At 42.7% G+C, this 13,718-nt stretch overlaps 1 protein-coding gene across 2 annotated transcripts in view; it reads right to left on the bottom strand.

Annotated features, from left to right (window-relative positions):
* The window catches only part of me1 (malic enzyme 1, NADP(+)-dependent, cytosolic), an 80,114-nt gene extending 66,689 nt beyond the window's left edge, over window positions 1–13,425 (bottom strand). For both annotated transcript variants that reach the window (XM_083989896.1, XM_083989897.1), the window contains exon 1: window positions 13,167–13,425. In XM_083989896.1, the coding sequence (XP_083846022.1) occupies window positions 13,167–13,295 (129 nt within the window). In that variant the 5' untranslated portion in view covers window positions 13,296–13,425. The remainder of the gene's footprint in view (window positions 1–13,166) is intronic.
* Window positions 13,426–13,718: the final 293 nt, after the last annotated feature.

The following is a 13,718-nucleotide window of genomic DNA, read 5'->3' as shown; positions in this document are numbered from 1 at the left end:
GTTAAAGACAATATTAAAGTTATGTGCAGAATGAAAATGTGGGGAAACATGTTTTAAATTTATGACAAGGCCTTTACATTTATCTACCGGGGGAAAAATCCCATAGTTCTTCTGTGAATCACTTGTCTGAGTCTTTAACTGCAGTGAATAGGAGGGTAATTTAGAGTCCATGTCTAATCTTTACATTTGCTCATTGTCCATCTTTTTTTTTTTTTTTTAAACACTGGAAAAAGTGAGGGAATGTAAAGGGCACATGAAACACACAAAGAGACTGTTAATAATTACTAGAGCTGAACGGAAACAACGCCTCAATGTACAGATTGCACAAAGCCACAGAAAACAGGGCCAAGGGGTTCAACAAATATTTGTCTCCAGGTTTTGTTCTTTTGAAAGAAAAACACTGTAACGCTTCAGTACAGTAGATTTCTCACAATTGGCTAATCTCCATCTACTTCTTAAGAGAAGATACAGTTCAGTAAAAGGTCACATGCCACTAAATGTTTCAGTGACGGCAAATGAAAAAGGGGAAAGAATGAAAGGTATGATAACAATAAAGTAAATGTTATGTTATACTAAAGAAGACAAGATGTTTTCCAGCTTGTGGTGGAATAATCCGCCTTATTCTATGTTAAAACTTAAAACAAAGTTAAATAATGGGAAAAGGCTGTGTTTGTATTCAGTGTGAAGCCAGGCACTAACACAGTGGTGTCCTATTATGTTCAAATCCTGCAGCTTCTCTCAGCCCCCCCATCTGTTTCCTGCTAACGTGGCAGCTACGGCAGGGTTCAAGAGGATTGCCCTGCGTGTAAAACCCTTTAAATCCATCCCTTCCTCTCCGGAGGAAGAGAAAGAGCACACATCAGCTTCCATCCATCTCCTCTCAGGATCCTACAGCCTGACTAAGCTTTTCCCAGTGAATACCTCACAATAAATGTGCCGTGGAAGACCTGCATGTGCACTCTTGTTCCTAAACAAATTTGGTCATTAGCAGGCCGAGCACTACGGCATTCAAACTTTGTTCAGACGGCCAAACACATTCATCAGAAAGATAACTAGTGTTTTCTCTATCAACATTTCTGCAGCGTGCTAATAACACTGCATAGGAGCACTGAGAAAAAACATGCAGACAACAAAATGGGGAGTAATCAAGGCAGGAATGGAGCTCTGTGTCCTACAGATTAATCTTTGGTTTGACCTCCTATCTCACAGTTTGTTTGATTTAAATTGATCTTAATCACACATTGATGCATCTTTTTCTAGTTAAAAAAAAAAAGTCATTACTCTCCATGAATAGTATCAACTTCAGAGAACGCAAGGTGACGAGTGATATCACCTGAGTGCTGTTACTGCGGTGTAAACAAGGTTAGCTGATTAAAGCAGATATCAGCTTCACGGCCGTTTCGGCTAATGCTGCGTTCAAGGCAGGCTTTTGAAACCGTAAGTTACAGCTTCAAGTCACAACTACGACTTGGTAGCGTTCCAGGTAACCCGTAGCTCGTGTTTTTACCATCCTGTTGTCTGTGAAAGTTCCCTATAACGGCCACTCGTAACTTCCGACCCGTGAACTCGTACCAGATCGAACTGGTATGACTTCACAGGAAGGAAAAACACAAAGTACGAGTTTCTTTGAACGCACCATGAGTTAGCAGCCCCCGCCCTTGTCAGGCATCAATTGGTCCTCGTGCTACGTCACCACATTCACGCGCATCCCTTGGCTGCACACACAGCCCTTCATGCCGTTCTCTCTCCTCATTGGATAACACTTGTATCCCACAAGGAAAATTTTCTCCTCGGGTTACAGCAGAGCAGAGTGACGGAGAGACTCGTGTTTAGGCTGAAATACTTCATGTAAGTGATTGCTGACGGAAAATAGGACTATTTAGGACTTATATTAACAAAAACATTCCACTGATATCTGCTTTAAGGTCTTTTCAACTTGACAGTCATGTGATGATGAGATGGCAATAGGCAACTGATGGTAATTTTCTGGGATTTAAACTCATGTAACCTGATGGCTGGGAAAAAAGATAGAATTTGTTTTTATATTTACATGTTTCTTAGCTGCTGGTACCCATGGTGAGAAAACTACACGAACAACAGTAATTACGTCAATATTGGTTGTTGCTGCTTGTAATTACAAAATCCATTGTTCCTGTACAGTAATTACTTTGTTTAAGGCTGCTGGTGCATATGGAAGTGTTTTGTGTAAGCCCCAGAGGGTTGTTTCTATTAATTAAAAATTAATCAAAACATTATCAAGATGGTTATATGGCCAAGTGCAATATCTAAACATATCACCACATACCGGTGTGGATGCCTAAGCTTACAAATCTTGTTTTCTCCAGACATAAAGGAAAATACATGTTGAGTACAGACCCCGTCATTTTGATTTTTTTTTTCTCAATATCTGTCAAAATACGAGATTATTATTATTTTTTTGCATCTTGTTCAGACTTTCTCATCTTTGCTGTTTGCACTTTATTACTGCTATTTGCTATTTGCTGTTTTGCACATTACTATTGCTGCCTGATGCAGTATTTCACTGTCTGAAACTTCTGATAAATGATAAGTGAATTACCAGAGATATTGTGTCCCCCATACTGTGTGATAAAAAGCACATGGTTTTGGACTCTATTTTCCGTTCATGTTTTTACATCCTGTATTTTTATCTCATTTTATATTCAATAAAAAGGGCTACAGTATAAAAGATATAATGAGCTTGGCGTAATAACAAATAAACAGTGGTTTGTGTGTCATTTCCTCTGACTTGAGTGGCATCTAGACAGACAACAAGACCACATCTCATGTCCAAATCAGTAATCAGCGAGAGCAGACAGCGACTTGGCCTCTAATTTACTTCTCACTTTCATGAGTCATGATCCCCACCTAGCAACGCTGAACTCCCGAGGCCGAACCAAAAGAAGCGTCTTAAATTCCTCATCCGGAGCAAACATTGGAGCGCAGGGCTCCTTAAATCAAGAGGTGTCAACTTGTGAATGTACAGCCACGCTTGTTGGTCAAACAGCCTTGAAAACGGAGCCACTGTTGACTCAGGGAGGGCAGCCTTGAGTGGGTGGAGGTAGCGGACATGTAGGGCTCTTCAAACGCAGCAATCCCCTTGAGGCAGTCTTTTCATGCTGCACAGTGTGGGTCCCTTAGGAGCCTGAGTGTTTCTGGGAAAGGGTCCAAACCTCTAAAGAAATCTGCAACCTTGGGTCCAAATATTCACTTTTGGCCAGTGGTGCAGCAGCGTTTGTTGGCCATGTTCAGGCGACAGTGTGGGGGATCGCAGGCCATGTCTCACTGGCCGCACAGGTGTTTGTGACTCTGCTGGTGTCATTCTTCTGGAGCGACAACTAAAGAACACTTTGCAGATGATTCACAAGGAGGCGGTCGATTAGATAAAACAAAACAGAAGAACTGACCCTTGTCACGAGTACATAAACTGAACGATATCTTAACTTGCACAGTGAAGTGACCACTGACTGAGCTGTCTTAACAACACAGGAAATCCTGAATTAATCTCTTTGTGGTCTCACAGACGGCCAATCCAATTTCACAAGCTGTCTTCAAATAACGGTCTAATTCTGTCAGCAGATACCAAGAAGGAACAACGTGGATATTTTAGCACGTCCAAAGAGGGAACCTGAACCGTAGCTGCAGTCGCATTTGCCCCCTTTCTGTTGTAATGTTGAACTAATCCTCAACTCACCTGTGTGATTACAGTGAGGGAGGCATGGCCTCAACGTTGAGAAGTGAACGTGTCGAGGTAATGTAAGGCCCCCAGCTGAAATGTGTTTTCCTCTTGTCACTGCTGGTTTCTGTGATGACAGAAACGACCACCTACACGGCAGCTGCTCCTCTGAATACAACCGGGCTGTAACAAAGTAGGGGAAAAAATGGCTCTTCTTTTCAGCAAAGTAAACATTGCTGCTGTTAACACACAGGGAGAAGCCGTAACACTGTCATCAGCAGTGCAGGAGCTCATGGTCAGTTGTAGTGGGCAGGAGCTTTGTTTGTGTTGGATCAGCTGGTGATGACCAAAGGGTATTTGGACTTAAGGCAGGCCGGATGGTTTTTTAACCTGTAGACGTTGAACAATGAAGGCCCAGAACACTAACACCCATCAAAAGCTGGTTAAAGTCAGATGATGTAAGGACGACTAGTTGGTAAATACCAGCTAGCAACCTAAACAAGGATGGAATGGTCTGTCAAGTTGGTGCTAATCAGTCTGTTATGTTTACTCACTCCCTGGCACTTTATTCTCAGTCATCCAGCTTCTGGTTCAACAAAGAGTTACAGATGAGGGTAGGGGGAATCCACTTTGCCACCAAGTGAAGCAATAAGTTCAGCTATGGTTCATAATTGTCTATAGACTGTACCTCTTTTGTGGATCACTTTACACCAGATATTAAGCTGCAATTGCTTTCTTCATTTTGGAGTCTACAGCTCTGAGTTCGCCAAGAGGTCAGCACTGTCAAGACAGGAGGTCTCATTACTATTAGTGATCTGTTGATCTGTTGCTGTAGCTATGTATTAATACTGACCTGCTTGTTTTTATTAGGCTGCAACAACACAAAAACAAGTCAGTCAGCACAGGATGGGTCACACTGTCGATGAGTTTTGAGAAACCGTTCGTACACAATGGTCATACTACCTCTGTGTTTCAGAATGCTGAAATGAAATACTACCTTTAAATTCTTGCTGCTCTATCTGTTAAAACAGACGGAGACCTCCACCACTCTAATATAGCAGCAGACAAAAGCGGCATTGAGGGGGAGAGGAGGAGAAAAAGAAGACAGGAGGGGCTGAAAGAGAAGGGGTGCTTGAGATGAGCTTCATAGGAAGGTGATGAGGCTCAGACTGTCTCCCCCCTCTGTGTCTGGGACGAGCTAATGACTTCTCCGTTGTCCTCACATGAATGAGGACCATCTTACAAAAAAAACACAAAGGTGAGCTGAGGAGGAAGGGCCATTTAGATGGACCTGCTGCTGAATAAACACACCACCAGAAGTGTGTGTGTGTATGCACAGACAGTTGAATTGACAGTCTGATCATATTACACTCAGGCTTTTACCCTGCAGACACATAAGTGTTTTTCATTAGGATTGGCTCAAATAAACTATTTTAAACAGTTTCTGGACATGTCAGTGTGTGTGTGTCTGTGTGTGTGTGTGTAAAGCAGGTTGGTCATTTGGGGAGAATGAGGGCGTACTCTCTTTCTGTCGGGCCGATCCACTCCAGTCCATCAGAGGAATGTCTGGTCACTAGCAATGCGTGCGGTCGACCTGAAACACCTGGCCACACCTGGGACAACCCAACCACACACACACACACACATACTATACACACACAAACAGTGTACACACATATTGGTAGAGTGCTGCAGTCCGCGTAGTGAGGGGGATTGACAAGTGCAGCTGCTCTGTATGAAGCCTGAACAGAGAGAGGTTTGTCCCATTTTCTTCGCTCGGTTAAACGCAGCTTTGTAATCTGACCACCAGCATCATCGAGCTCAACCTCACATAACTAGTGTCATCCACCTCTAAACATCCTGTAACAGACACAGACACAGACACACACACACACACACTGCTCAAGTGTGACAGGCAAAATCCATACAACAATACAACTGACATTCAAGTCCAAAATAAGACCAGTAATGTAGCCACACAATTCTTTGGACGAGGTCTTAAGGGCCTGAAAGATGTTTGAAGGAATGAGTAAAAATTTGCAATCGACACCAATTTCACGAAGTCAGTTCATTATACTTAAACAAGCTAGTCTGGTTCTTACGAAAAATGAAATACCATTCATAACAGCTCTGCGCGGCCTTGCTTAAACACATACGTTAAAGAGGAACTATGCAAGATTATTACCTTTATCAAATTTAAATTATTCATTTATTAAACAGCGTCGGAGTATTTGTAATGGTTAAATGACTTGTTAAGAATGGAGGCTCTCCACCTTCCACCTAGCGTCTCTTGGCCGAAAAACAAACCTTGCAAGATCAATGCCTGATCCCTTGTCCCATATTTCGGCGGCACCGCAACACTAACTGTGCGTTCACACCAAAAGCTTCCAAAGCGTCAAAAACGCCGGAAGTCAATTCATTTTCAATGAGAGCCCGGCGACACTGAGCGTCCAAAGCGTCAACAGGCGTCGCCACGCTTCCAAAGCGTCCAAAGCTTCCAAAGCGTCCAAAGCGTCCAAAGCGTCACCAGATGAGAAGTTGAGCCAGGTTTAACTTTAGGGTACTTAGCTATGACGCGGATGAGAGCCGATGTCCGTCGGCTGCCTTTTTTTCTTTTTTTTTGTATTTCAGCTCCCCAATGACCAGCGCGATCGAACTTTGACGTCAGTCACCTGACGAGCGGCCAGAGCAGCTGAAAATATTTGCCGTTTTGGGAGCTGTCTTGTCTGACGCCCACCCTCGAGCGTTTTTGACGCTTTGGAAGCTTTTGGTGTGAACGCACAGTAACACGCACCATAATCCGTAATCTCTTGTTTAAAATATACACATTGTAACACCTAGCCTACTATATGATACAGTATATAACTTTATCCACCGCTTCATGGATTGCTCTCTCGTCAGCTTCATTGAAAACAAATGCAGATGGCCAGGTGGGGGGAATTTACAAATTCACAAATAGATTTTTTTTGCATTCGACCCACCGCCACAGTCTCCTCACAATATGGGAAACACTGAGCATGTTGTTTATAATGTTTATCAAGTTCACCATATCAGTTAGCCTGTTAGCATGCGGACATTTGATAATGAGAGCTTAACAGCCAAGGTTAACAGAATATCATTGTTTTTTTAATTGGCTATGAAGTCATTAACCAAAGTAAAAAATCAACATTTGACCTGATAATTTGGCCAGATGAGCTTCAATAAATGTGGAACATGGATGTTTTTCATGTGTGTTTCACTATAGGACCAAAAATGTCAGCCTCGTGGTGGCTGAGGAGATGTCATGGGATCACCAAAGTCAAGAGCCTTCATCCTCTGGGAACCATCAATGTCTGCACAGACGTCAATAGCAATCCTTGTTCTACGTCTTGAGATTTTCCAATCAGGACAAAAGCAACTGACCGACCGCTAATGTGGCCGCCATCTCACCTGCTCATCACAAGGCACATAATGTCAAATTTGTTTAATTCTCAAAATCTGTCTTATGAGGTCTGAACAAACTCTGAAATGTAAAAACTACCAGTTGCAATGTGCTGGATCCTTTTCCTGGCAGCATACAAAGACTTCCTGGAATCATTGTTTTGCCAACATGATTGTGCCAACTAGCTGTCACAGCTTTTTTTGTCTTGATGATAAGCTAAGACAGTCACACAGTTGCCTCGAGCTTCACATTTGTCTTGTTGACTTTAGTGTGGTATCAATCTTCTCATCTAATCTTCTTACATTTGTCCTCATTAGCACCACTAACTGCTCGTTGTTTGCTCCTGATTTGGTCCAATCAAAAGACCGTTAACAAAATATTGAAACCATAAAACCACTGCTGTATTTCCACAGATATCCATCAAAGGATTTTCCCTGTTGATCCTATGATGGATAGGGGCCGAGAGGCTGATAAATTTAGAAAGATTACCAAGGACCATGGGAACCTTGGTGAACAGCACAAACAAAGCATTGCTGCAACCCCTCTCCAAAACAGGAAACTGTCAACACAAAGCTTTTATAAGTCTTCAACGTGCAGAAAACAAACTTTATCCTCGTGTCATGCTGACATGGTGACTCAGTGGGAATCAAAGCTCCAGTCTGCGCCGGCTGAAGTCAGCGCCAAATCATGGCGCTGCTCTCTTCACTGGCACCTTTTCCCAATTGTGACATAATTCCATTAGAGTGCATGCACTGCTATAAAAACCTTATCGGGCCCTCGCCACAGACACAGACCGGCTGGAGCACATTATTATGTTTCACATGGAGAACTCAGCAAATCATTGACTGTACAACAACCAGCAAAGCACAGCACATACCCAAATGAGACCTCATACAGGAACATTTCCACTTTAGAATTAAGAGCTCAGCATACTTGTAGCCATTTGGTTGTTTGTTACTTAAATTTGTTTATGTGGATCTGGTTTAAAGGAAAATGTAAACCCTAATGGAGAAAAAAAGAAATCTTTTTTTTTTTCCTGGGAGCAAAAGTCGAATGAATGTCGAAGCCAAACCAGAATAAATTTAACATGAGTGACTAATGAATTCCAGTTGCAACAGAGGGTTATCAGGACTGTCGCCATTTGGCTTAACTGCACGTCGTCAATACCCAATCAGATATATTGCTGTTCTCTGCTATGCCAAGAACAAAAAATGTCTAGTTTTACAAGTCTTTCATCTAACAGATGACCTTGCAATATCATATTTGGAGCCTGTGGTTACAAATGGGGCATCCAATTGCAGCGCTGTCTGGGCATGGGCTCCCCCATTTCACTGAGCGCTTGTAGGGTCAAATGATGCATAATGTTAGTGATTTTAAAAACCTCAATAAACAAAACGTTACTGTTTAATCAAGGGGATCAGTGTGTGTTTTCATGGCATTTAGTCCTAAAGGCTTGAATGACAGACCCATTTCTCACTGAGGGGCCTACTGTACAGTACTGTGTAGTCTTTTACTTTTTGTTGTCGGGTTTGATGCTTTTGTGCAAACAAGTAAAAATGTGGTTGTAAAACTGTAAAACAGATAGGAGCAGCAGTTCTTATTCTCCTTCAGCTTTATGACTGAGTGCACTTGTTACAATCGCCGTCACCTACAGTACAGAGCCAGTGAATGGGCATCTGTTGGCCGCGGACACGCCGACAACTCAGTTCAGTGTTTGAGGTGAAACAGCATCCCTGATTGGGTGTTAAGAGTGTTTTTAAGGAGGCAGTTGTTGTTGTTGTTTTTCAGTCGGAACCAGCGTCAGAGAGACGTACTGAGGGCCGGGATCCACACAGATGCCTCATTAATGTGTGATCAAGCAGCGAGACAGAGGGCGTCTGTGGAGCGTGGCCAGCGCTCTCTTCCTCGCCACAGAGAACCCTTTCTACATCTCGCACCCCACTTCATCTCTTTATTGCACGGCGAAACACACACAAAACACACCTATAATATCCGCTTCCACCTCTGGAGAGGGGGGAGGGAGGAGGGAGTGTTGAGTTAACTAAAGAGTAAGGTGAAGTTGTGAAGCTCTGCATGTGTATATACTATATGTGTATGTGTGGATAGATTAAAAAGAAATCGAAGCCTGTCGGGGGGTGAGGACACGGCGCTCTCAGCGCTGCGTCCCCTCAGCATCAATTAGCAGGTTGTGCTGTGACCGAGTCCTGTTGGAGGTGAAGTGGGCCAGCTGAGGGAGGTAAACACACCTCACCCCGCCCCCAAGGCCTCGCTCAAATCAGAGGGAAGGCAACAATGTGCCACTGCCTGAGCCACAGAAGCCTGCCTGTGCCTGGCCACTAACACGCTTTAGCAGTCATTTCCTACCTTCTCCTCCAATTTCCTCGCCCCCAGTTCATGTACGGAGCTGACACTGGATGGTTCACCTGGCTGCATAAGCAACCTTTTTTTTCCTGCTACTACTCTAAACCTAAGAGAGCCTGTGTTTTGGGTCATTTCAGCCAGCTGATGAAAAGGTCAGGTTGACCATCAACAGTCACTCAGTAGCCTATGTGTTGTCCTCACATCTCACATTTGTCCGAAAAGATAAAAAGACAAAAACAAAAAACAGAAAACGGAAAATTGGAAATTCCCCCCTCGTTTTCCTCAACAAACGAGTTTACTGAGGAAAAAATACAGGCTCCTAACATCCTTGTTTCTGAAAGACTAAAGTCCAGTTCTTGTCTTGTAATTAATCCTATTAAACCGCACCTTTTTACAAAACAATAAAAACAGCACAAATTGTGAGCTCATTAAAGATGGCCAACTTTAAAGTGAGATGAAAAGCGCTCTCGTAAAACAAAGAAAAAAGAACGGAGGCTCTCGTAACATTCACTCTTAAACACCACTCTAAAGAAAGAGTGAGGAAACGGAGGAAGGATAAAGAGCAAGAGAGAAGAACAGTAAAGTGAACTGTATAAAGAGAGAGCGAGATAACTTAAAATCCAGATCACAACAGAAGTCTTTTAAAATAGACAAAACATGCTGTAACATCCTTAGTGGTAGACCAATCATGATTCCACATGAATTTAGGTCAACACATGTTTAAGAGCCCACGTTGTACACTGGGTCCATTCAGGGCCCCCGAGGCGTAAATTGAGATGTAAACAAACAGTTTACTGGGCCAGGTCTGAGCACTGGAGCTATATAGGCCTCCGGGTTGACCTCTAAGTACAAACAGCCATCCTCCTACTTTAAAGGGAGAGGTTTTCAAATCAGATCAGTTAAGAAAATGTTCTCTTAACAACTTCAGGTTTCATTTAGAGAAATCAAAAAAGACAGGGTTTCAAGGCGGCAGCACAAAGATTGACTGAGTACTTGAAGTCGGGTCATGATGTTGTGAGCTTACAGTACAAAAACAATCATGGATCACCTCACAGAGTCAATAGTAACCTCAGTCCTTTTCCTGCAAATGCTGCATAAGGGATGCCGACAAAAACCGCTTCAACCGCTTTTTCAGATTTCAGTCAAGTTAGTTTTAGTCTCTTCTCAGTCAACATTAACCATCAGTCTAGTTTTTGTCAGTGATGTCTTTGAACGCCACTGCCTATGGCTGTTGTCATCTATGTGTACAGTCACCATGGCTACAGATGTCTCTCTGCTCTGCAGCAGTCCAGACTGACTCATCATCCAGTTGACATTTTCCACCCCTGGTCTGTTTGAACAGACCCACATCAGTCTCTCATCTTATCTTGCCCCAACTCTTTCCTCTCTACCAACATCTTCACAAGGATGCTGTTTGTTTTCTGAGTTAAAGTCTGAGAGAAGACGCTTCATTATCACATAAATGAAGAGCCAACTTGAGTACAGGAACTTATTCATTGCTACTGATAGCAGCCTTAACTGATAACTGACTGAAAATAATGCAAATGTTACAGCATGAGATAATGGTAATGAAAGACACATACTAATGTTGTAAGGTGTTCCTTATCAATACTTTTTGAAACAGGTTAAAGCAGCCAAATCAACTCCTAAAATTGTATGCAACCAGGTTTCTGGATAAGACTCACATTACTGTTTTTGTTCATTGAATACCATGAGAAATATGCCATCAACTGATATATTGATATCTGTTTCTCATGTAAATTTGGGGATTTTGTTGTTCTTCAGACAAAATTAATTAAATTTCAGCATCATCCACCTCTTACCTACCTAGACAAGGAAACATGACATTTTGAACTCACCTATATTACAAAAGGTGTCCTAATTTGTTCCTATTAGTCATTATATCTGTGTACACACACACACACACACACACGCTCACTTCTCTCACCCTCCCACAGCATGCACACTTACACACATGAAAATAAACACACACACACACACACAGGGTTGATGTGCACTATGTGGCGGTCTCAGGAGTGGAGTCATTAACTTGCCTAACAAACAGGCCTCTGTGCAGCCACCACCACCACACCACCGCCCCTCACCCCCAAACACACTGGCCTGTTTGAACTCCACTGTCTCACTTATCAGCTCAGTGTTGACACCACCCAGGCTGGCAGCTCCTTCAGCTGCGCTAAACTGCCCACAGCTTTTATCAGACAGGAACAGCCATCATGATAAAAAATGCACAGTGATCTGAGTCTGCCGTGTTTTGGGATATTGTATCTAAATTGTTACATAAACCAGAATAGCTTTAAGATATGGTACAGATAGGGCTAAAGTTTTAATGTTTTTTGTTTTGTTTTTTTCAAATGGGGAAATGTGAGAGCACAGGCATCAGGTCAGTGGGTAAAAATAGACTGAAGAAGTGCTCTAAAATAAGCCAGACCGTGACAAAAACCAGTCAAGATTACGCTCTGTGTTTCCAAGGCTCACTTGACATAAGAGTAACCCTGTATTCAGCCAGTTGTTTTTGATGGTCAGTCAGCACCATGGACAGAGACCCTGTCACCACAGCCTGACCTCTGGGGCCCCCGTCCCATATGACACAAACCAGAGGGAAAACACTGGAAGGGCTCAAAGGCTGCCAGACACTCTTTTGTTAAGGATACATTTACAGTATGGGGAAAAAAATACCTCAGGCAAATTCAACAGTACAGTGTGGTCATAAGAACTATGTAGGAGACTCAGCAGAGTACAATGAAAGGCTTTTAGCCACAATAACATGCAAAGTCATGCTGTTACTGCGTGATCTGGGCTGTAAGGAAGCTGATCAGCATTATTTATTGCACGATTAAGCAACTTTGAACATTGTTCCTCAATTTGCCTTGAGAAAAGAAAGCGAAAACAAACTTTATATTATTCCCAGATGCAGTAAAAGACCTTATCTTGGCATGAAATCAGCTTTTAAACTGATTTCTCAGCAGCTTCTCACAATGTGCTGAATCACAGACTGTGGTCTTTGTGGGCAGGGTGACAGGCTCGAGACATCAGTCAGTCTGATAATAAATCGATAATAACTAGACGGCTGAGTCGCTGTAAGGTAATACCTGACAAAGCAATATTAACAAAAGCCCCTCGCTGTGTGACAGCAGCGTTTGGTCGCTTTAAATCTAAATATAACCGCGTCTAAAGCTGATACCTAAACCTCCTGGCTAATGCTGCGTTCACGAGCTCCTCAAGGGCTCGGACAGGAGGTCCGGAAATCATAAACACCACCTGTAACATATTAAACGCATGCCTCAAATCAAAGACACGTTTGATAGTTAGTGGTTATATCGTGAGTGCATGAGAAACGTTACTCAATATGTAGCAACACAAGTCCTTTGTAAAGTAGGCTACGTGTGAATCTTTAACATTAGCATTATAGCCACTTGTTAGCCAGACGTTGTTGTGGGATTAATACTTGTTATCACTCTCAAGTCACTAAATATTGGCTAAACCTGATATATTGTGACATTTTAGTAAATTAAAGTGCATAATATCCGCATCTTTCTTCGCCAACATTGGCATCTAACGTCCGTTTCTGCCATTTCCAACCGCACTTGAAGGCATCATCAGCTTGCTTGACAACCTTATCGTTCATAGAAACAAAATGAAAACTTTACACAACTGTGCGTGTAAACTCACCTTGTTGAGGTGAGGGTTTCGGGTAACATCGTAGCCCCTCTTCTTGGTGTACACGAAGGTTTTCTTCGTCTCCTCGGACTTGTGCATCTCCGTTTCCACAGACTCCCGTCGGACCAGACCGTGTGCCATGTTGATGCCTCTTTAAATAGAGCGACGCTGGTGAACTATTGTGAACTCAACAAGTGGATGCGCCACACACACGCCGAGCTCCGGGTCGCACGTTCAGTCTGTTGGTTGGTGATGGTGATGATTCAAATGAAGAGGAACCGGCTTCTCCTTTATCAATGAGGCAGTTTTATTGTTCTCAATAATTCACCGGTGATCTTGATAGGAGGAAGGTGCAGCGCCTGTCAACAACAGGTGCACACGAGATCAGTTACTGCAACACAGAGCAGCTATGAACCAAAATACATGTTTTTTTTTCTCGTTTTGCTTCAATTTGTGTATGAAGCCACCTGGGATTAAATACTTAAATATGACATAATTTCTTTGAGAGGGTTTTATTTTTGGTTGATTTATGTAGTAAAAACTTTTTAAAAAATTATTCCCTTA

This window comes from Trachurus trachurus, assembly GCF_905171665.1.
Source record: "Trachurus trachurus genome assembly, chromosome: 16".
Lineage (NCBI taxonomy): Eukaryota > Metazoa > Chordata > Actinopteri > Carangiformes > Carangidae > Trachurus > Trachurus trachurus.
This window is presented reverse-complemented; position numbering and strand designations above follow the sequence as displayed.